We start from the raw sequence: 22,716 nt of genomic DNA, 5'->3' as shown, positions 1-22,716 counted from the left end.
GATGAATGTTGTCTTTGCTGAAGAAGGGAAGTAGTGCAACTCTGAAGAGCAAATTGCACAGAGATTGTTTGGTTGGTCCTTTTCCTTGCTCTGTGTAAAAACCTGGGGGGGACTTGCCATTAGGCAGCTGAAAACTAGGGGCCCCATGAAGATGGAATTTCCAGAAGTTACATTTATGGATATAATATGATAATTAAAATTATATTAACATCTGTTTGCCTTTTTAGCGAGTGTTCAGGACAGACAAAGCTGACCCCCCGCAATCCCAGCTGTAATGGACTGTTCCTATTTTGAACCATCACGCTGCCCAACTTTCTTCACACACTGGATTCTAGTGGTACCGACTGTTTCACTGCCAAGTAAGAAGGCACAAAGTAGTGTAACAGAAGAAGGAAACAGTGTAAGGATACAAGACTAACATTACATCTCCTGAGTTTTTGATACTATCCCGCTGGAGCGGTAGACAAATTGTAAACAGACTTTGATAGAACAAAATTTAATGAAGGTATGATTAAAAACTGAAAACTAGCCGTAGCCTCAGGGGCGGAGTAAGGCATAGGCTATCCTAGGCCAGTGTTTCTCATACCTGTCCTTGTGGAGCTGGGAGCAAAAATGTGGGCCGTCTCAGGGTCCCTGAGGACTGGGTTGAGAAGTGCTGTCCTTGGCTATGGTGTAGGGCCCCGGCAAGAAGGGGCGCAAATAAACACCTTAAATATGGCCGACTGATCCGCCCGTGTGATGCCCCCTTCCCGCAATCAGTGCATTTTATAGATGGCGCTCATGCTCCCGCTTTGATCAGTAAGTTTTACCGCTAGCACCCCAAGCTTCGATTAGCATATTATTGATGTTGCATTGTTTTTAATTCCCTCTCATTTCTCCCTCAGCTCCAAAAAATAGCTCAAATGGCCAGCTTAGGAGGCCCCCAGAGGCGTGCAGAGTAGCTCATTTCTTAAGCTGATCATTTAATGTCATGAGCACTTCGATGTCAGGGGGTGGTGTTACCAAAGGAAACGGAATGAACAAGACCTGGAGGTAGCTTGGTGGGGGAAAAAAAACTTGTATAAGAATGCGTGACAGATTCCCTTCAATGAGCTGTTAGCATCTTGTTACACAGCAGTCTAGGCCCCGACACACACCATACCATACCAGAGGGGGAGAGAGAGAGACGAGGGGGGGGGGGTATTATCTCTGTGGAATGGGCCAAACAAACTACACCAAACCCTGATATCAACTTACTTTATTTGGAGCATCACAGCCATATCTCCAGGGAGTAAGCAAGGCCAAAATAAACAGAATCCACCACTAACTCCAGCCTACAAACATACTAAACTAATCTAAAAGAAAAAATACAATGACATAACCTTTCTTCTTAACTAATTTCAAAAACAAGAGTAGCAACTTTCTGCTCATTTAAATGAACCACAATACCCTCTGGCAAACAGTTTTTAAAATCCATCCATTATCTCCCGCTGAATCTGAAATTAGCAAACAAAATTAGCTCCTTAAGCTGATCCATCGATGTTACCTTAGAAGCATTGCACCACTTCTCAAGTAAGACAGACTTCTCACGAGCAAACTCCACATAAGTTTTATTAGCAGATTTTTCATATGAGTGAAATTTCTGTCTATAAGCCTCTGGTACAAGCTCATGAGCTCACAGTGCAGCAGTTTTTACAACTTCATATTTCAGGCTCTGCTGCACACTTAAAGCAGAGCAAACCTCTTGTGCTTTTCATACTAGCTTACTTTGTAACAACAAAGACCACATATCCTGTGGCTACCGTAAAGTTGCTGCCATGCGCTCAAAAGCTGTAAAATAAGAGTCAACTTCAGACTCTCTAAAAGGAGGAACAAGAGACACATGCCTGCCAACATCAAACATAGGACAGGGAGATAGAGGAGAACCAGCTAGACCTGCTGACTGACCTTTACGTGCCTGAAGCTCCAGATCACGTACCCACAGTAGCTGTTTACTGCTCCTGCTGCTTGACGGCAAGATCCAGTTCCTTTAGCTTGATAGCAGCAGCTACTTCTGCAGACATGCCACTACTGTAGACAGAAGAAACTGGGCCATGAGGTGATTGTGGGGAACCAATGGTATCCCTTGCAACTGGCAAATCATCCACCTCCCCAGCAGCAATACCCAGACCCCCTTCATCTGGCACAGCAGGTGCCCTTCGGTCCTCAATTAGCCACTCAACTACTTTGTTCCTCAACTCATCCTATATGTGAAATTAGAAGAGAAACTTTGACTCACGAAATGGCTGTCTGCAAAATTTATCGTGGGAACCCTAACCCACTTATCCAGTTTTATCGTCAAGATTTCAAAATACTGTCGACCATACTCTGCTGTATGCAGTATAATCAGGAAGTGACCATAGTATGATGTTTGTGGATTTGCGGATGTTGCATGCAGGTAAATCACACTGGTTGCAATGACATCTACATCAGCCATGGGAGAATAGCTTAAATTTATTACTGTATTCTTCAGAAATAAGTAATCCTTTTAAAATTATAGTTATTTACAAAGACTTGTGATCAGTCATATATGGTCTGAATTTGAATCTCATATACAGTTCAGTTATACAACCTAAAAGTAACGCAATACATTCAATATATCATCCACGTTTACCAAACATTTAAAGTGTTTTAACATGATGTAGATGTGTTGTAACATATGTTCTTTCAAATATAAACTGTAGAGAAGGGGGAAAACAATGGATAACAAAATACAACTGAACAACAATGGTCAACCTGAAGCTCAGTAACCCTCCAGGTCATTGATTAAAAAGAGGAAAACAGCAATCAGCTCTATTGAAGTTCAGGCACATTGACACAAGCCATTCGGGCTGCAGCTTGATGGAGAGCCGATGCAGTGACCAGAAGAGTTGGGCTCTTAACCTGCCTTGAATCAAGGTTCAAGACTTCCAACAGTATAAATGCGTGACGTTCAAAGCCTGCTATGAAAATCAGGAATTATAACAGGAACACAAAAACTCGTGACGCGACGCGGCGGCCGCATGTCTTCTTGCAGACAGCACTGATGCAGAAGTCACACGTGGTCCTCATGCTGTTGAATATACACTGAGTTGTCATCAACATGTGACCGGGCTCAGGAAAAGGGGCTGGACTGAATCAGGATGAAGTCACAGCAGCGGGGGTGTAGGGTGTACTTTGCCCCTCTGGTTGAGGCGTTCCTGGAGGAGGTCCCAGGCCTTCTGGACCTATGAAAGATTAACCCCCGAAATCATGGGCTCAAAAAGGCACCAATCAATTCAGACTAACATGTACAACCACTAAACTCTAGGGGCTTCTCTGCACACTTCCATCCATCTTAATTAGAGATGAGACTATTTCTTGTTTATACCCTGTGATAAAGATGTTACAAAACTTTACGATTTACCTTCCTTTCTACATTTCTGTCAGCCCCAAGTAGCCACAAGTACGCAGGGATGGAATCCAGCATTGCTGCCCCACGGTTAATAAACAACATTTCACAATATTCAGGAAAATATATCAGCAAGATGTACGTGCGGCAATGAGAACGCAGAGCAGCATCAGGGTGTCCCCACCTGCTTCTGCGTGATGTCAGGCTCCCAGAGGGTACACAGCACAACATTGGCATGCGCCACCTGCTGGACGGTCGGCCACTGGCTCTGCAGCCGCCGCCGGGCATCCTCCACGCTCACTCTGTCCCGTGCTGTGATCCGGGACACTGCCTGAGGGACAGTTCAGCGACACTGACACGCAGAAGAGATGGACCAGGACAAACTCTGTATGAAGGTACACGGCTTCTGCATTCGTCTACTAGTCTTCTAAATCTGACTTTGCACAAATCCAACAACATGCCAGATCGAAATAAGCTCAGTAGGTACCTCCTCCTCAGGGATCATGGCCACCCAGACCTCATGCACCATGTCCGTCCAGCCAGCCTCCAGCAGCACTGCGGCATCCACCACACACACCTGCTTACCTGGAGGAAACGTAGGGGAGAACATCGAGTAGGCAGGCAGAGCACAAGCATACCTACCCAGAACACCAATAAATGCTCGTGCGTGAAAAAGCAGCCATGTACGCACCCTCCACTCTAGCCTGCTGGATCTTCTGCTTCACCAGAAGCGCTATCTCAGGCCACACGATGTCAGTGAGGGCTTTCAATCGGGCCTGTAACACCAACACTTTATCAGATGGGGGCCAGATAATCACATCGATAGATTTAAACATCAAAAAAGGCCAATCAACTACCGTGTTTCCAAAGACCTTCCTGCCAAGGCATCGCCTATTGATGGTTTTATCTTCATTTAGAATATCTAAAGCAGGGAAAAGCATTCCATCATTAAGTATTATAATGGGGACACAGTGCAAAAATTACCAAAATGCATAAAAGCCAAAACATCTGAGCAACATAGTTCCCTTTGAAACACTTATACTCCCAGTGTTCCGAAAGCAGTAAGTTAGTCATACCTTATGAAATGGGCCACGACGTGCATATATACCGATTTGCTCATAAAGAAGTAAAAGAATTTTGTGCACCTGTCCCAAACTCCATCACCACCTTCTGGTAGGCTGCTGTCCCGGGGCAGTAGGTCTCGTGGCCCAACTGGTCGCTATCAATGCGGACAGCCCCCAGTGCCTCCAGACGACCGGCGATGGAGCTCTTCCCACTGCCACTGCCCCCCGTCAGCCCAATTATGTAGGGGTTGGGAGGAAGGTGCGGCTTGTCCTTCAAGAGAACAAGGGCATGGGAAAGGAAAAAGAAAATGACCCCGGAGTGTTTTCAAGTCAAAGTACACAAAATAGAATCTCAGAAAGCTACTTCGACACTCAATGTGACGTGACTGCTACACTCGTGCAGCATTAATATAAATGGTTAAATAATCTGAGCAAATAACTTGTGCCTTTGGGTCAGAATGACCACTGTTGAAATATTTCTGGAAGCACCGGTATATTGTGAGTTGACAGGTGGCAGAGTGTGGAGTTTAGGTGATAGTACGCGTCCACCAGCTCAGTGCCAACAAGTAAGCCTGTTAATAAACCCCAACTGACCTGCACTGCCATACATGCCTTAACAGGATTATTCAGAATCTAACTGAATGGCTTATTCTTCGGTTCAGGCCAGATTAGCTTTACTAAAGGGAACAGGTGAAGTGTTATTATTTTGCCGTTTTTAATGGGCCTCGTCCACATTTTAAAGTCAGGTGGGGCTTTACTGTCATACCATCCATAAAAACGTGTAGAGTGGCACAAGGTAATGCTCCTGCAGGCCCACAATTCAACATGGGAGAGAAAAAGTGGCTATATGTACAGGTGGCATAAATCATAAGACAATGCAAGATAAAGGGCTGAACTCAACTCAAGACAATCTGCAGTTATTTTTCATCAATAGAACCTTTAGCTAAATCCCAGCTGTATGGTCCTACTGCCACTAAAAGAGCATAGTAACTGCTGTACCTCAAAGGATATGAGGCAGCTGAATTCATTTCTTAAATGGACTCTTCTTAAGTGAGAACTGAATCTAATAAGTTACAGCCAGCATTTGTGTTCTCTAACTCGCCCAGAAACAGGAGGTAGCTATGGCCTTGAAGAACCAGAGGAGTCTGATGAATCACATAAGCTTTTTAACAGAAGCATGTGATGCTGCCCCATTGAGGACATGTGAATGGCTGATGGTGTGACGCACGCACACTTCCAGCCACAAACAAAAGGTCAAGGCATGCCTTGACCGTCCTTCCGGCTCACCACAAAGAGAATAAAAAGCACAAGTTCTTCAAAAAAAGAAAAACAGAATCCAGATAAAAGCTCCTTCTCCATCAAGAAACAAAGTGAGGAAGAGGAAGCGGTGGGGGGGGGGGGTTCTTTTCCTAAGGTTATTTGTCTTAGAATTGGGTGAATAACATCAGAGTCTCTTCAATAAACATGCTTACAGTACACAGTGTTTAACTGAAGCAAGCAATGACATTCAAAAATAGATGAAGGATTTTATAAGTTTATAAGTGTACCTGTACAGTACCGACAGCTATCAGTGATCAGTGGAATCATATAATAAAAGTTATTCTTTTCACTTATGTATGTTTCTGGTAACTTGGAACATATTTCTGGTGATTTGGAACATCCAACATAGAGGGAATTTTAAGTCTGAGCCCTCATGAAGTAGTGATGGGCAAATGAAGCTTCATGAACCATTTGCTGTATTTTTTGACCCCACTAGATGGCGCTCTTGGCTTGCTTGCTTTGAGTCCTTTTTTTGAACAGACAGCACCATCTAGTGGAGTCAAAAAATACATCAAATGGTTCATAAGTATCATTTTGCCCATCACTATCATGAAGTGATATACAGAAATACTCTACAGGTCCTAAAGGTCCAACTCCGCATTGTATGTGAATATCAGTCCAGCAGAGTCTATACTGGAACATGCCCTTTGCACCAGAAATCTTTCTGAGATGACGCCATGACCTTTCCAGCCTGCGCCTCCTCTTTCTCTTCACTTCCTCTCTTACCCACTTATCCTCCTATACACTGCCCTTCTCCTTGGTGTAGACTCACTTATTTCCTCTGTAAAAATAAGTCATTTCATCTCCTTGCCCTTCTTCTTTTGAATGCTATGAAAAATCTTCCACTGAACGCTAAGGAACCCGAGTTCCTTCATAGCTAGTTAATAGCTGCTAGTGGGTCACTTTAATGTTCATCTTGGCAATTCAGAATCTGCAAGGTACCAGTCAGTCTCTACCATCTAAGTCCATCTTTCTCCACCTTCTGCTGGTTTTCTGTCCCTAATAAAATCATCAACCAATGAACTGGCTGCGAGTTCTAGCTGTAGATTCTCCACTTTAAAACATGCAAATTAGTACTGCTGCCCCACCATTCTGCTCCAAACTACGCCCCCCAACACAAACACACACCACACTTTTCTACCATTGTGATGTTCAATTTCAGCTTTTTTCTATATACTGTGTCTTCAGCAAACAAGTCAAAAGTTTCTTCAAAACAAAAAAAACAAAGCTGAAAGCTCGACTTACTGTCATATTATATATCTTCCGCAATCAGAAAATAACTTCCACAATTTAAAAGCTGTTTGTGAGGCTCTTCATACAGTAAAAATTTGGCAACAAACTGAAATTACATTTAAAAAAAACAATAATCCCGCCAGCCTCTATCTGTTTACATAAGATGTTAGTACCTCAGGTGAGTTAAGGACAGTGCCCAGTAGACGACAACGCAAGCTGGACGAGCTGATTTTCTCCTCTTCTATCTCGCTGTGGTGAGCGTCTTTGAGCAGCTGAATCTCATGCAACACCAAGGTGGGGAGACCCTGGAACATCAACCGCGTACAGAGAACTACAGTACATCACCATCAAACTAACAAGCACCACAAAGAACTAACAAACTAATTAGACTGTTCTATATGCTATAAACTGGGCTAAAATCAGAAACTTCAAAGACTCATAGTACAACAAAATTAGACAAAACAAATCAGATAGGAAAACATTAGTATTATTACAGCTTATAAAGGTAGCCAGTGATTTTCTTTCAATCTAAAATACACTACCAGTCAAAAGTTTTTGTACACCACAGGTTTTTACCACTTTTCCATTTATTTCATAAACTACAGATATTTTATTATTGTTAAGCACTGGAAAGTTGATAGAACAACTATAAATGAAAATATAAGTCAAATAAAACAAGTTTCCTTTATAACATGGAATGAGTATGTAACAGCACTTCTGGCATCCTATTAACTAGGTGAGTGCTGATGGCGTAATCAAATTCTAGGCTGTCCTTTAACTTTAAATGCACTAGTTAGGCAGTATTTAATGTCCCTTGTAGAAAGAATGCCTTGAATTTTCTCTGCCATTATAACTGCTAGAGAAGGTTACTTTGATGAATCAAAGGTATGACATTATCCTGCTAATAAAGATACTCAAATGGTGAACATGCTGTAAATTAATTTGTTAGCAAAGAATACTTAGTGTATTTTTAGTAAATGCAAAGCAAATAACACGCAAATGTAGAAAATCTCAGTGTATGCAAAACATTTTTGACTGGTAGTTTATTCAGTCCCAACTAGAAGTGGTTTGAGCTTACAAAATTAGAAAAAAACCTCAGTTATCGTGGCCAGCCGCTACGCCATTACTCACGTTCTCCTGGCGCTTTTTGTTGACAGCATCACCCCCCTTCCTGGTCTCCTCACTCACCACGATGCACTGAAGCTGGGGGTCAGTGACCGAGGGGCCGAACGGGTCAGAGAGGGGCACAATTTCGTACTGCAGCGAGGGCTTGATATCTTGTAGGAACTCGCGGAGCCTCCGCACCCGCAGGGAATAGGGCTCGATCAACTCCTTCAACACCTTGTCTGGAACACAGATTATTACAGGGTGACTCTCCACACTTTGTTACTTGTGTGAGTCCGATAATGGTGAGACATTAACAACCAGTAATATCACATGCTCTGGAGATGACAGTCAGGCCAATTTTCCCTTTAGTCTGGGACCATAAGGATACAGAATTGTAACATGACTTTTTTTTTTTTTTTTTTTTTTTTTTTAAATCAAGGTCCCAGGGGTGCGGGAGGACACACAAGCAAAGTGCTTTAGTCTAAATAACTGCAAAACAGCTGAAGTCATATAAATGAGCAAAAAAGTGAGTCAGGAGCAATAGATGAAGTGACACTAATGAACCCTCGAGATCTGAAAGTATAGGGTTTAACCTAGATTAGAATACAAAGACAATATACACCTTTACTCATTTCCACTATTCGTATATCTAATTCACCAATGCAGTCACAATGATGACCATTTAGAGAATAGCACTGTTATCTCCATGTGCACCACCGTGACACTTACTTTTCAGCAGGTCCTGGTCACACACCCCAATCAAGAAGCGCCTATTGGTCAACAGGCAAGAGACATTGAGCAGCGTCCTATGTGCCCCGTGAAGCCGGTCGAAGGTGCCTCCCACCACCACGTCGCTGTAGGTCTGCAGGGCCTCAGCCTGTGCCATCTCACCACCTTCCTGCTCCACTTCATTCACCAGAGGCTCCAGCTGGGAGTGCAGGAGCACCGAAGCCAGCCCTGGGCTGCAGGTATAGCAGTGTCCTGCATACTTCTGCAGGCACTTGGCCACCACTGGGGACTGACCCGGGTCCTGCAAGGCAAAATCAGTCAACACCACCTCTGGCGAGTGGGAGAGGGTCTGCGGGGAAGGGAAGGGGCTACTGGCTCCCCCTGGTCCTAACAGACATTGCTGGGCCCTAATGTTTGTCAGCAGCACTCGAACATCCAGATGTCCACAAACGTCTGCTGCATTGCTGTAGAGTCTTGTGATGAGGCTGGACACATCTGCCACAGCAGGAATATAGGCTGGCCTGGCTTGACTCACGCTACCCAGGTTGAGCCCAGGATGCAGATGCACATAGAGGATGCGCTCCACCACCTGAGCAGCCGAGCTTAGGACGGGCGCAATGCGCAGTGGCAAGGTGTGAAGCGGAGTGGTAAGCACAAGGATGCCAGTGCTGAACACAGACATGCTGGTCTGCCGGTGTCAACAGCGTAGCTGCCTGTAGGTCAGGGACAAAAAACCAGCACAACTTTAACTGAATCTTAGTCCAACATTGTGCAGTTTTCAGTCGCGCAAAATAAACTTTATCATAATGCAACAACTTTCAAACGCAGTACGGGCATATAAATAGTTCAGGACTAAATAGCCAATTTACAAAGGTTACCAGTCACAGTGTATACATTATTTTTGGTTTGAACTTTGTGTTATGTTCAGTAAAACAAAGGGGAAAAACAGAAGAGGCTTAAATTAACACTGTTAATTGGAAGTGACTTGGCGACTGATTAATTCGTAATATACACAATTTTGTACGTTGACGGTGTCAATCCTTATCTGTTTTTACACCTAGTCCTTCAGGAACTCCGAGTTTCTTTAAAAAAAGAAACCTAAAAGCTTTACTGTTGAATAAAAAATAACATGAATTTCACACTTCACAGCGTGTTTTATGAAAATCGAACCTCGGGAAACCCAAATGTTTTAGGTAACTACCTTTTTATTAAGTATTTAACTGGGCAGTGTTCTTCGATCTCTTGAGATCCAGCCTAGTCATCTAGCTAGCTAAAGAGCTAAATAGCTAGCTCACTAAGAAACAAAAAACTATTCAATGCGTTAAAAGCCCCAATGCTATGTTACCGCACCATAAAGTGCATACCAGAAACAATTAAAAATACATCATAATTAACAGGATGTTTAAAACGTCAATTCTTTACACTACCACTATCTCACGCACTACTTCTAACGACTGACACACCGTCTTCTTCTACCATGCACTCGAAGAAGATGATCGGCACAGCTCACGGGCGCCCATCGCCACCTGCTGTTCGGGAGTGCGAACAGACCGAACTACGAACCATTAGGCTACGTCCTGCCTATCTATTGGTTCACACACTGTACCACGTGACAATGTACAGACTTTCGGGAAATGTAGTGTCTTGCGATGTGATACTTATTATTATTTGGAAATAGTACTGTGTCTACATATCCGTCGGTGGAGATGAATGGCTACCCAGTCTTTGTGTAGATTTTATATCAAAAGTCTGGTTGACTTCGTAACTTCAAATTTCCGTCGATATAAGACTCTGTGATTGTGATGTATGTGAACGCCGTGCGATAGAACTGACTCTACGGGTTGTGTTATTAATTTTTAAACAGTAAACTGAATTAAAACTTTTACTCTTATATTTACAATGAAATGCGTCTTTATATTTCCAGATTCTTATTATTTCTCACAGGAAACAGTGCAGCTTTTCAAATTTGTGAAAATTGTATTAATTAATATCATCTCTCAGACCGCAGTTATGGAAATAGGATGAGTGGATTCGCACTGCTACCGCAGATGCTTAATTTTCTGATATGGAAAAGAGTTCCATGTCGGCATATGTTTAATTAACGTAGCTATTTTCTAACAATGGATGGGAGAATCCCTTGGACCGGATACCAGTCCATCCCAGGGTAGATACATGCACCCAAAACTATAGACTTTGGGTAATTTATAGACATCAACTTAATAACTTAAATTCTTATAACCGCTGGAGCAAACAGGAATAACTTGCGGAACACCGGCAAACACGAGAAGAGAAACCATCTCTGCAGGCACAGCGGATCGAGGATTAAACCCCCAAAACCTGAAGATGTGAGGCTATACAACGCTGCCTACAAAGTCACCGTGCGCATCGATGTATTATATAGAAATATTACCAAAGCGTGATAATCATACATATTTTATGTAACTAAAACATAAATAACTTATATAAACATAAAAATAGATCATTAAAAATGAGAAGTATTCAACTACAATTTAGCAGTATGCATTGTCATTTTGAAACGTATATTTCTATAAATATAAACCCACACACACTTTACACTTTTTAGTTTTGGGCAAAAAAAAAGAAACTGGCATTTGCAGCTTTTATGGCATGAAATGGGAGGAATAGTTTGGATTTAAATATTTTCATGGCCATAGCCTGACTATAAATAGATCGCCACAGTCTTCTCTGATCTCATGCCCTTCATTGGCTTCTCATCCTTTTGAGCATAAGACCGAAAAATTGGAGGTAGGAGAATTTTCATGACAAGATACAGATGAATGCATGTGATATACTGAACAGTGGAAAATTGTATTGAGTTTTTCATTTCTAAATGTTTTAAATACTCTTTTGAACATGTTTTTACTTTGAATAACTACCTGTATTATTGTTATGACATTGTAGCATTTCAAAATATTACCTTGACCAAAAGCAAACTTTATACTGTAAGATATGTGTGTAAAATATGTCACAGTGAAGTAGTGATATGAATAAGATTTGCCCATGACGTATTTCGAACATCTTGGAAGCTATCCATGATGAAGCTGGGGACACACCTGCTGCCTGTGTTATGGATCAGCTGCTTGCTAACGGGCGCCTGGGGCTGGCCCTATCAGGAGAGGAAGCCGTGGTCGTTGGATTTAGCCAAGAACAGGGAGCTGGTCAGTCTGAGGATCCACACCTTCTGCCTTGGGGGGGGGGGCGGGAATTACAAAACTCCTGTAACAATGGACTTTAAAAGAGTCAAAAGCAGATACTAAAGCTTTTGTATTTGTTTTATTATTGTGTTTATACATTTTTTCATTCTTTTTTAAAGGGTGGGTGATCTGTTTGCTTTTGGAATTAAAATTGATTACGTTTTTAGTCCCTCTGGGGCTGACTGTAAACTCTACCTTATATCCCTCTGCAGTTTCTACGAGCGCTACAGTCCTACTTCAGTGACAAAGGCCTGCATGTGGACCGTAATGCTCCAGACTTCTTCACTTTCCCTGACAAGAGCCAGCAGGCCCGCGCTGCACCAATGAGCACCAAGGACTTCTGGGAGGACCAATGAGAGTAGAGAACCATGGACTTTACAGTCATTTCCCGTGACTTTTTGTCAGTCTGTCGCCAGCAGTCGCAGGTATACATTATTTAGTCAAATGATAGCAAAAAAGTCATCAGAAAGGCTTCTTTCACTCTAGCTATGTCATATATATACATCCTGCAATTTCTGTTTACTTGTAATGCACAGTAATTTAAATATGTTTGAAATGTAAAATGCTTTGTGTGAATGCACAAAGGACTGCACATAAAAGCAAAAATAAACAAGAGAAAAATGAACATTTTGTTCGATATCTCTTCTTTCATCTCATAGTTGTATTAAACTATTTTCTCTGTTATTGTTTTGCTACAAAAATGATATATAACTGTACATACAAGAAAATGAGTGGTAGCAGTCAGTTACACAAATGAGAACTGACTTCCCCAAAATTCCTATAGGTTATGTGAGTGAATATCACAGCTAGAGTAACTTTCAGAGGTATCCTGGCTTAGCTCTCTCCTTGATTAGGTGGCATGTCACCATAGTAACTGAAGCTGCATCACATGTCACTGCAGGCATTGGCTTAGAAGCTGGCTAAGTGTGGGTCACATGACAGAAATGAGGAAATGTTCCACTGTTCACAGAAAAGAGATGATATTCAGGTAGTACAACAATATTTTATTTTTGCCATAATTAAAAGTAATTCTGTGTAATTTGGTTGTGTATTTGTTTGTCCAACTGCTGTATGTTGTTTGGATAGCAATAATGCCCCACCCCACTGGATAGGTTGTACACCAGTTTTTATTATTGTTAACCTACAGATTCATCAAAAAATTTATGATGCATTATGCACTGAAAACTTATGGCAGCTCTCTAAGTAACATGTTTGTATCTGCATATGCTGCCGTGGACTGATACCCATCCTGTCTGCTTCTCTGGGCTGTAGTTTGATTTCCATTGTTGAAAGAAGGAAAGTCAAGTAGGAAAATCAAAGCTAGTGATGGTAAGGTATTTATGAATAGAAAAATAAATAGTTCATAAGGCAACATCACCTGGATAATGGGCCATTGGTCCAGCCAAGAAACATATCAGATACAGTTTAACAAGTTTCAATAAAAAAAGATCCACATAAAATTAAAAATTAACTAGTGACATGCCTTCAGAAACATAAATGGCCTCTAGCACAGTGTTTCCCAACCCAGTCCTGGGGGACTCACAGACAGTTCACGTTTCTGCTCCCTCCCAGCTCCCTGTCAGACAGTCCATATTTTTGCTCCCTTGACAAATGACTGGATTGGGAAACACTGTGCTGGAGGCCATTTATGTTTCTAAAGTCATGTCACTAGTTAATTCTTAATTTTATGTGGAAAGTTTCTATTGAAACTGGTTAAACAGTATCTGACATGTTTCTTGGCTAGAACAATAATCCATATTTACTGTGACAGAAGTAGATCCTGTTGTGTACTTTGCAGTTTAGGTAGTTCTGTACTTGTGTCTATAGAACCCAACTGGCCACTTTGTTAGCTGTATTGAATTCTAAAATAAAACTTTTTTTTGGCTTCTAAAGGCATGATGCACGCCACCTCTAACTGGCCCGTACTTTTATTTTTTCTTATGCCATTCAACTGAGCAAGGATTTCCGTGGACGTGCCTCTTAGCCATTTTATCCTATTGCTTTTCACCCCCCCATGTCCTTCAAGCCTCCTGCTAAACCTACTGCCCTTAAACATTTCTCCAGAACTTATATCGAGCTGCATGTAAAGGGCTTTCCATTGTGGCAAAAGGAGTTTTTATACAATTGAATATATTTTCCATTCACTCCATACATAACTCTGTTAACTGTAGAAAACTTTTATGCATGAAAAGCACAATCAAATTCAGACATATGCTATATTATGAGACTAATCTTCAGGATCATCTGTATCACCATCAGCATTGTTCACAGGTTCTAGCAGGTAATATAGCATCTGTATGCCTCTTTGTCCTTTAATCTGAGTTAGACTTACATGCATTTATCCAGCAGACGCTTTCATTCAAAGCGGCATACATTTCAGACAGCAGGGTCAACCAGTCCCTGGAGCATCTGGGGTGGGGGGCTTTGCTCAGGAGCCCAGCGGTGACATCACTCTGCCCGCCATGCAATGCTTCTGCCATAATACATATAATACCTAATGAGCCCGGGGAATGCAGTCTACAAAACAATGGTTGTTCCTCAGAAATGTTATTTGCAGGTTGGAGGAAGAACATTAACCTTTTCTGTTCAACCAACTGTGTCGTTTGAACAATAGAGGAGAGAAACAAGCTTCAGCTTTACTTACATAACTGCTAAGCTCCTTGGCCAATGACAAAAGATAGATCATCCAATCACAGGCTAATTAGAATAATTCATGGGGCATTTTGCCTACTAAGAAAAATAGTTTCAAATTAAAATGAGAAATATGCTGGTACATTCGCAGACTCGATTATTCGAAAAAAGCAATTATAATAGTATTGGTATTTGGGAGAGTGGTTTATGGTCATGTTTATGGTCATGTCATTTAGAAATAAAAGAGTAAATATAATCATTGCTATAAAAAAGTAAAGTTCAGAAGCCAGTCAGCTATTAAATATGTTCCTGGGAATTTCCATCCATTTATCCATCCATCCATTATCTGCCGCTTATCCAGGGTCGGGTCACAGTCTAAGCAGGGAAACCCAGACCTCCCTCTCCCCTGCCACCTCCTCCAGCTCCTCCAGGGGAATACCAAGGCATTCCCAGGCCAGCCCAGAGATATAATCTCTCCAGGGTGTCCTGGGACTGCCCTGGGGTTTCCTCCGGGTTGGACATGTCTGAAATGCCGCCCCAAGGAGACCCCTAAGATGACCGATAATAAGGCCCACATTACCCCATTAGGATTAGGGAGACCAGGCCCTCGCCCTGGAGCCAGGCCTGGGGCAAGAGCTCAAAGGTGTAACAGGGGTCCGGCCACCTTTGGACCCACCACCTGCAGGGGGAACCATAGGGGTCGGGCGCCATGGAGACCGGGGATAGCCAACAATTTAATTTGTGCAAATATAATATAATTAACTTTTATTATTCTGCATTACATGTATTTGCACAGATGCACAACATAGTGTCATTAACTAATGATTTATTTATTAAAATACAAAATTTCATCAGGAAGTTTGATTCTACAAAAACATCTGTCATGTTTGAAATATTAAAAATAATTCCTACGTCTCACTCCACATTCTTGGCTTTCTATATGAGCAACACACTAAATACCAAGGGGGATATTCAACAGAATATTTCATTTGTGGGAGAACAAACTGTGTAGCCTTGATATTATTATACACCATTTAAACAGAAAAGTTCATCAATTCAATCCAAACTTGTTCTTTCCCAGGCATGGATTTGCAGGCGCCAAAGCAGATAACCCATGTTGCCTTTGTCACAATCATTCATCGAACCTTCAGCAACAACCAATCATTTCACATACTTACTGTTCCTCTCCATTAAGTGTCAAACGTTTTTACCATTACAGACGCTCCTCTACTTATGAACGAGACACGTTCTGAACAGCCGTTCGTAACTTGAAATGTATGTTTCATTATTCAACATCATTTTAACAGTATACGCAAGTACAAAGAACTAGTATGCTGGGAGTATGAACGCTACGCTACGCTGCTGCGCGGCGGGAGTAGCAGCCAGAAGTGATACTAGGCGGAATTGGTGTGCAGAAAAAAAAAAAGGATGTTGCGGACAGGAAAAAGGGGACCAATGAACACAATTTGGACTCACAGTCCTCTTCGTTCGTATGTCTGAAAGTAGAGGAGCGTCTGTATTTTGCTTCCCCTTTTCAATGTTTAAATTATTTTGCATAAATGATGCAGGAACGTCTCAAAACACACTCATGACAGCACCTTGGGGCGACTGTTATGAAAGGCGCTATATAAAAATAAACTGAAATGAATTCAAAAGAGACTACTTTTAACACACAGCATAAACACATTCTGTAGCAACTGTACAACACTGTCCAGAAATAGTCATTTACCCAAGAATCTTTAAAAAAAATAAATTAAAAATGATTTTATGTACAGAAAAATCAACTACTTTTCCAAGAATCAAAATAAATGAAATTTAGTATCACGTATCACATCAAAGTGACCATATACAAAATATTCAGTTTCAACTGTAAGACAAAACTATTGTGCTAATTCACAGAGAAGTGAAATCATGTGTAAGTCATTTACTGAAACGAGAAATATGAATATGGACTTGAGAGGTCACAGGGCGCCACCTTGTGTTGAGAAAAGGAAAAATGGTATGACAGACATCTTCAATGTCAATGTAAACTGCTACGAAACCAAATATAAAACATACATATTTGATGACATTTGCCTCGTAAAGTACTTCTAGTGCCAAAGTACCAAGTATAAAATTAGTGCCCAGCTGCAGAGGTATTAGATCCCTTATCACAGACCTGTTCATGACTGTCAACAGTATGACTGGCAGTAAACATTTCTACTTTTGCACTCTCATATTTCCAGTATAAATGTATACAAATCTTCCCAACAGAAGCCAGACACTTGAGGGGATATTTAGTATGAAGTGTTACTATAAAACAAAATGGTTCATTGAGAATGCAAATTTTTCCACAGAATTTGGACCACTGGAGATACCACATATAAAAAGACCAGTGGATACTTAACTCCAACACAAAATCCAGTCAATTTAGTCTTTTCAAAGCCTTTGGGTAGTATTTCAGGAATATCCTGGTGACGATGTCATAGGTATCGCCTTGCGGTTTAGAGGGGTACTTCTTCTGGTTGATGGTAAAATTTTTCTCCACTTGAAAGACAGCCTGATTGAATGCATCCTGGTTGAAGGGCTTCCCTCTGTCCAGACACTGAACGAGGGTGTTGACGAAAAGACTCCAGCGTTGAGTGTAGTAATCCCCCATCAGACCTCCCCACTCCTTGCTGGCATAGTCCAAGATGTTTCCCTCAGGTCCCCAAAGAGTGATCTGATTCCGAGCATTCACCTCATATTGTTCTGCCTCGTGTTTGTCCTGGGCGAGGGCGCGAGCTTGCTCCAGCCACAACCCAAGGAGGAAATGGCTCTCGCTGGAAAGAAGTCGGTCCAGCTCTGGTAGGAGGTCGGACACCAGAAGTCCCCCAGCTGTGAGTAGCTTGGGCAGATTCTGCTTCTGGAAGGCATCCTTGATCTCCAGATATAATTGTGTGGTTAGAAGCTGTAGGGCCTGTCTGGTGACGTCCACTAGGTCATACCTGAAGGTCTCCACAGACATAAGAGGCTTAGCAGATAAGTACATTAGCCTCCAAGCTTCATAGAGATCCCTGGGATCGTACCACAAATCAGTATTCATGTGCATGGTGGGCCGGCGGACAAGTGGGCTGTGGTTGTGGTTCTTGTACTTCGGCACAGTGCAGTTGTACACGCTGTGGAAGAGCAGCTTCCACGAGTCAGTCAGGTTTTCGTGACTGACGCCATAGCGACGGGCTGCATATAGCGAGGCCCACTTGTAAAGGTCGATGGGCTCCCAATGCCAGGCCAGCTCACTCATCAGCTCATAGACCACTGGGTTCTGCTCGATGCCCTCTGGAGCCATGCCCAGCCCAACCAGAGTGGAGTTGGGGTAGCGAAGAGCCTCAAAAGGGCCCATGTTGATGTTCTCCACTGTACCGAAGAGGCCACTATTGCCCCCAAAGTTGTGCAGCATGCACCATATAAATGGCTGGCCATAAAAGGAGCTGGTTGATGAGAAGACCGGCATGGATTCAGCGAACAAGTCCAGGACTATCATCCTGCCAATGGGAACACCATGCAGAAGTGCCTTAATCTGCTCTTGCTTCCAAAACGTAGGGTTGTTAACAAAGAGCCAACCTTGCATTAGCCAAATGGCTTGGGAATCAACTGTAGGGGAAAAAAATGAAGTGATGAGAAAAATGTCACGACGTTCTACAAAAAGGGCTAAGAAAGCTGCGAGCACTACAGGGATGACTACCAAGCCAAGTTCAAGCGACAGGTAAGGTAATAAAAGGGTGTTGGGGTATTGTGTCAAAACTATAGCCAAACTATAGTCCCATTGACTGTAAGATAATAATGAAGGTATTTTTACCTGAGGTCATAGAGGCAAATACAGAACGACTCACTGCAGACAGGTAGACGGGATCGGAGGACGTGGGAGTCATCTCATTAAAGGTGTCTGTGTTGTATATGTGGTCTGTCCCGAACTCTGCCAGCAATTTGGACAAGAACAAAGAACCGATGCGCTGAAAAAGGGGGTCACTGGGCTCCAGGACGTAGGCGCAGGAATAACTACAGTTGAAGTTGCTCCAAGGACCTAACTTGGTCACTTTTGCCTGAGGAAACAGTCTGAAACCAAGCAAAAAGACACAGAGATGAAAGCCAGCAAGGTCATTGAGGAAAACGGTACAGGAGAGCTTAGGTCTGTTTATAGACTATAAACTGATTTACAATGGTGTTTTTGAAAGCATATGCTGAAATACAGTCAGTACAATGGCAGAGATTTTAACCTGAAGGACATTGTACCTATATGCTAAACATTACCTAGTAATAGCTTTTGGCACAATCCCTGAGAATGCAGGCAAAACTGGCATCATTCCTAGTGCTCTCATTCGCTGTAGGATTCGATACTGGAGGAAAAGGAGGGAGCAAAAATCAAGAATGAGTATTCTTTTTTCCTAACATGAGTAATAAAGCCACTGAAGGAAACACTGGGCCAGTACTTGGAGGTAGAGCTGCTTGATGTGCCAAGAAGAAGAGAGTGGGCCCCCCCACTGAACAAGGTTACCCATGCGGTTCCAGGCCAGGAACGCAGGGCCAGTGAAGAAGCTGTCAATGTCTGTCTGGTTAAGGCCAAGACCAAGGTACACCTGTGCCGGGGAGAAATTTCACTCTCAACACCTGGTACCAAGCTCAAACCATCAAAAACATCAAAACACAAAACACGCAGATCTACTAATAATCTAAAGCAATGGCTACAAATAAAATATCACACATGAAAGTAATTTACAGTATTTGATTTTGGAACATAGTTACTAGACCTCTTGCCACAAAGCTTCCTGCCCAGTAAATGCCAGGGGCAGGTTGACCCCGTTGAGTGCCATCCAGTCGATTTCCTGCTCCCATCGGCGCCAGTCCCACCACACAGAGGAGTAACTCTGGGTGCACACATTCTGGTAATACCTGAACCTGATGAAGCAAAAGGCAAACTAATGAGCAATGGAATTTCTCATCCAGGTTGGGGATGAGTTACTGCCTCAAGCAGAGGAGTTTAAGTATTGGAGCCTTATTCATGAGTGAGAGGGGAAGGGAGCGGGAGACTGACTGGCGGATCAGTGCTGCGTCGGCAGTTATGCAGACACTGTACCATTCTGTCATGGTAAAGCGAGAGCTGAGCTGTAAGTTTACCACTTTTTGAGTGCTGCATGTGCTCTCTGAGGCAACCATAACCATTCTCGTCCTTGCCGTTTGACTTACTCGTATACCGTTTGTGAGAAATTAATCAAAAATTAGTGAATTGTGTGACTGGTCACAAAAAGACATTTGTATCGGAAAAAAAAAACATTCATCTTCCTGTATTCCACACAATATTGAGCAAAAGCAACTGATTTGTCAGCACCGCTTTGCGTCTGTTGGCATAACTAATAGCAATACCACCAACTTACTTTACAGACTTTGTTGGTAGATAAACTATATGGACTAAAGTATCGGGACACCTTGCCATTATACCTACAGGAACTTTTTTGATACCCAATTCTAAATCCATAGGCATCAGTATGGAGTTGCCCCCGCCTTGCAGCTATAACAGCTGCCACTCTTCTGGGAAAGCATTCCACAAGATTTTGGAGTGTGTCTGTGGGAATTTTTGCCCATTCATCCAGAAGAGCATTTGTGAGGTCTGGCACTATGTTGGACATGAAGATCTGGCTTGCAATCTCCATTCTAGTTCATCCCAAAGGTGGGGTTGAAGTCAGGGTTCTGTGTGGGCCAGTCAGGTTCTTCCACAGCAAACTCACTCAACCATGTCTTTATGGACCTTGCTTTATGCACTGGGGTACAGTCATGCAGGAACAGAAAAGGGCCTTCCCCGAACTGTTCCAACTTACACTAAGTTGGAAGCATAGAATTGGCCAAAATGTCTTGGTATCTACATCTTATTTGGCAGTATAATTTTCGACTCTTAACGCAAAAAACATTAAACATTTTATAGGGATGGCTCTTGCTCAAAAATACACTAACAGATTTTCGGAAAACATACACTTTATTGGGTTCTTGAATTTATAAACTTTTGGCACAGGCCGTTAATTCATTAGAGTGAAACATTTTTAGGAGAAACATCACTAGAATATCTTTGCCACTACTCAGTGCCAAACGCTACCAAATGCTTATTCGCGGTGTAGGACCATAACTGCAATCAAAGCACCTTGCTCTAAACAGCAGACACAGAAAGCGTACAAGTATTCGGTTATATTTGTTTTCTTGTTATACCTGCAAGGTCAGATTCCCAGTTAGCACGTCCGTAGTATCTGCTTTGTACCTACTTGTGGGGGGTGCTGAGCCTGAGCACCCCGGGCACCCCGGGCAGCGGGCTCGGGAGGCTCAGCTGACTGCCGGACCACGACACCTGACAGCTGCAGTAGTACTTCAGGTAGTGATAGACGCCGGCAGCCACGGCCACCCCCGAGCTCCCCGTGGCTGCGATCTTGTCGCCGCCTGCAGACCGCAGCTCGCACACGTCGAGATCATCCCTGGCCAGCGACCTGTTGACTAGCAAGATGAACTCCGAACCCCTGCTCCCGAGTAGCCGCTTCACCAGGTCGGTCACCGCCTTCGTCTGGGTCTCATCGCTGGCTTGCGGTCCGAGGTGCGCTAAGGTCGGAAACTCGCAGTTTGCCGGAAAAGTTACATAAATGACCGCAATCAGCGGAAGCGACAGACACCAAGAGCACTTATATGGCATTTTGGTTTAACCTAACCGACTACGCCTAAGGGAAAACTTCCAGCGTCCCCGTAATTACAAATTCAGCGTCATGGCTTTTCTACTAAAAACTTTGCAGCAACGAGCAGGAAGCCTAACGTTTGATGACATTCTGTTATCCAATCAGATTACGGTCTGTACAAACCAGGGAAAGGGCAGAACCAATCACAGATGAGAAATGGTACCCGATGCCAATGAAAGGACACCAAATATTCATCATTTTTAAAGAGTCCTGTGGCCTGTACTACGAAGCGGGGTTACTGGCTTATCGCGGTAACTTGTCGGATTTAAGGTACCACAGTTTAAATGAACTTAATATTCCTTCGCTTACATTTTGCCCATACTACCTTAAATCCGACAAGTTACCACGATAAGCCAGTAACCCCGCTTCGTATAGGCCACAGTACAAATAAAAGCCATTTATATTTCTCTTGAATGGCTTACTGAACATGAAGTAAAATGTGTTTCAACTTTAATATAATGTTTAATCTAAGTGAAATATAAATGTTTAATTATTTTAAATGATCGTAAGTCAGCGTAACTTTATGTCTTTAGACTGCAGGAGAAACCCGCCTTGACAGAGGAAGATCATGCAAAGGTTACACACACAGAGCAGAGATAGGATTTGAACCTCAACCCACTTAGCTACCTCCGCTGCCGCCATGTATCAGAACCAGTTCTGACATCAAGCATCCCTTGGTTGGTGCCCTCTATTCTTCTGTTGTAGTCCTTGGATTATATGTCTCTTCCGGTCAATAACACCATGAGTCCGGTGGTGCATTCTAGACTGATGAACTTTCATTAAAGGCGTTTAAATAGGGTGCATCCCCTTTAAGAGTCACTGGGCCCTCAAGTCTCACGCACTGATCGTGAGACACACGCATTGCAACCAGCTCACACTCTACACCTTGGGTTTGCTGAGAAGTATTAAGGGATAACGCCCACTACGGTGTACCGTTATAAGAGACGAGGGGCAGCCATGCGGAGGGGAGTTTTCTGCCGTGTTTGTGTTCCGTGTACCAGCAAATCAGAAAACAGCATTTGTTCTTTTCCAAAATAAGTTGCACGTGGTTTCGCTACAAACACGTTATTAAATGGATGCGCAACACAAATGAAGTGCAGACAAGGTGGAAGGGGAAGGTCCATGTCCATGTCCGTGAGTATAATTCATTGGCAAGGCTCTCAAGTCTCACGCATTCACCGTTACACACACGTGTCGCCCCTAACAAATGTAATCACACTCCGGAGTTTTGGTGAAACTTCAGAGCCCTGGACTTGTATATTTGATACCAGGCAGATAACATGCTCAGACGGGACAGAGTGGGA

General features: G+C 42.8%; 2 protein-coding genes across 5 annotated transcripts; both read right to left on the bottom strand.

The window, feature by feature from the left end:
- Nucleotides 1-2,452: 2,452 nt before the first annotated feature.
- Nucleotides 2,453-10,392, bottom strand: coasy (CoA synthase). 3 transcript variants are annotated; one of them, XM_072712375.1, is made up of 10 exons: nt 10,305-10,392; nt 8,842-9,554; nt 8,137-8,351; nt 7,179-7,310; nt 4,534-4,723; nt 4,246-4,310; nt 4,080-4,164; nt 3,876-3,973; nt 3,573-3,719; nt 2,453-3,224 (listed from the first exon to the last, which is right to left on the bottom strand). In XM_072712375.1, the coding sequence occupies exons 2-10, from the start codon at nt 9,521-9,523 to the stop codon at nt 3,147-3,149; spliced, it is 1,692 nt and encodes a 563-aa protein (XP_072568476.1). In that variant the 5' UTR covers nt 9,524-9,554; nt 10,305-10,392; the 3' UTR covers nt 2,453-3,146. The 3 variants fall into 3 exon arrangements, with proteins under 3 accessions (XP_072568476.1, XP_023665068.2, XP_072568475.1); XM_023809300.2 differs by having other exon boundaries at nt 10,043-10,386; XM_072712374.1 differs by lacking the exon at nt 10,305-10,392 and having other exon boundaries at nt 8,842-10,029.
- A 5,045-nt stretch (nt 10,393-15,437) lies between these two features.
- On the bottom strand, nt 15,438-21,783 carry naglu (N-acetylglucosaminidase, alpha). Of its 2 annotated transcripts, XM_023809286.2 has the most exons (6): nt 20,954-21,783; nt 19,454-19,601; nt 19,136-19,282; nt 18,957-19,042; nt 18,505-18,761; nt 15,438-18,299 (listed from the first exon to the last, which is right to left on the bottom strand). In XM_023809286.2, the coding sequence occupies exons 1-6, from the start codon at nt 21,370-21,372 to the stop codon at nt 17,092-17,094; spliced, it is 2,265 nt and encodes a 754-aa protein (XP_023665054.2). In that variant the 5' UTR covers nt 21,373-21,783; the 3' UTR covers nt 15,438-17,091. The 2 variants fall into 2 exon arrangements, with proteins under 2 accessions (XP_023665054.2, XP_023665055.2); XM_023809287.2 differs by lacking the exon at nt 19,454-19,601 and having other exon boundaries at nt 19,201-19,282.
- Nucleotides 21,784-22,716: the final 933 nt, after the last annotated feature.

This window comes from Paramormyrops kingsleyae, chromosome 5 (assembly GCF_048594095.1).
Source record: "Paramormyrops kingsleyae isolate MSU_618 chromosome 5, PKINGS_0.4, whole genome shotgun sequence".
Classification (NCBI taxonomy): domain Eukaryota; kingdom Metazoa; phylum Chordata; class Actinopteri; order Osteoglossiformes; family Mormyridae; genus Paramormyrops; species Paramormyrops kingsleyae.
This window is presented reverse-complemented; position numbering and strand designations above follow the sequence as displayed.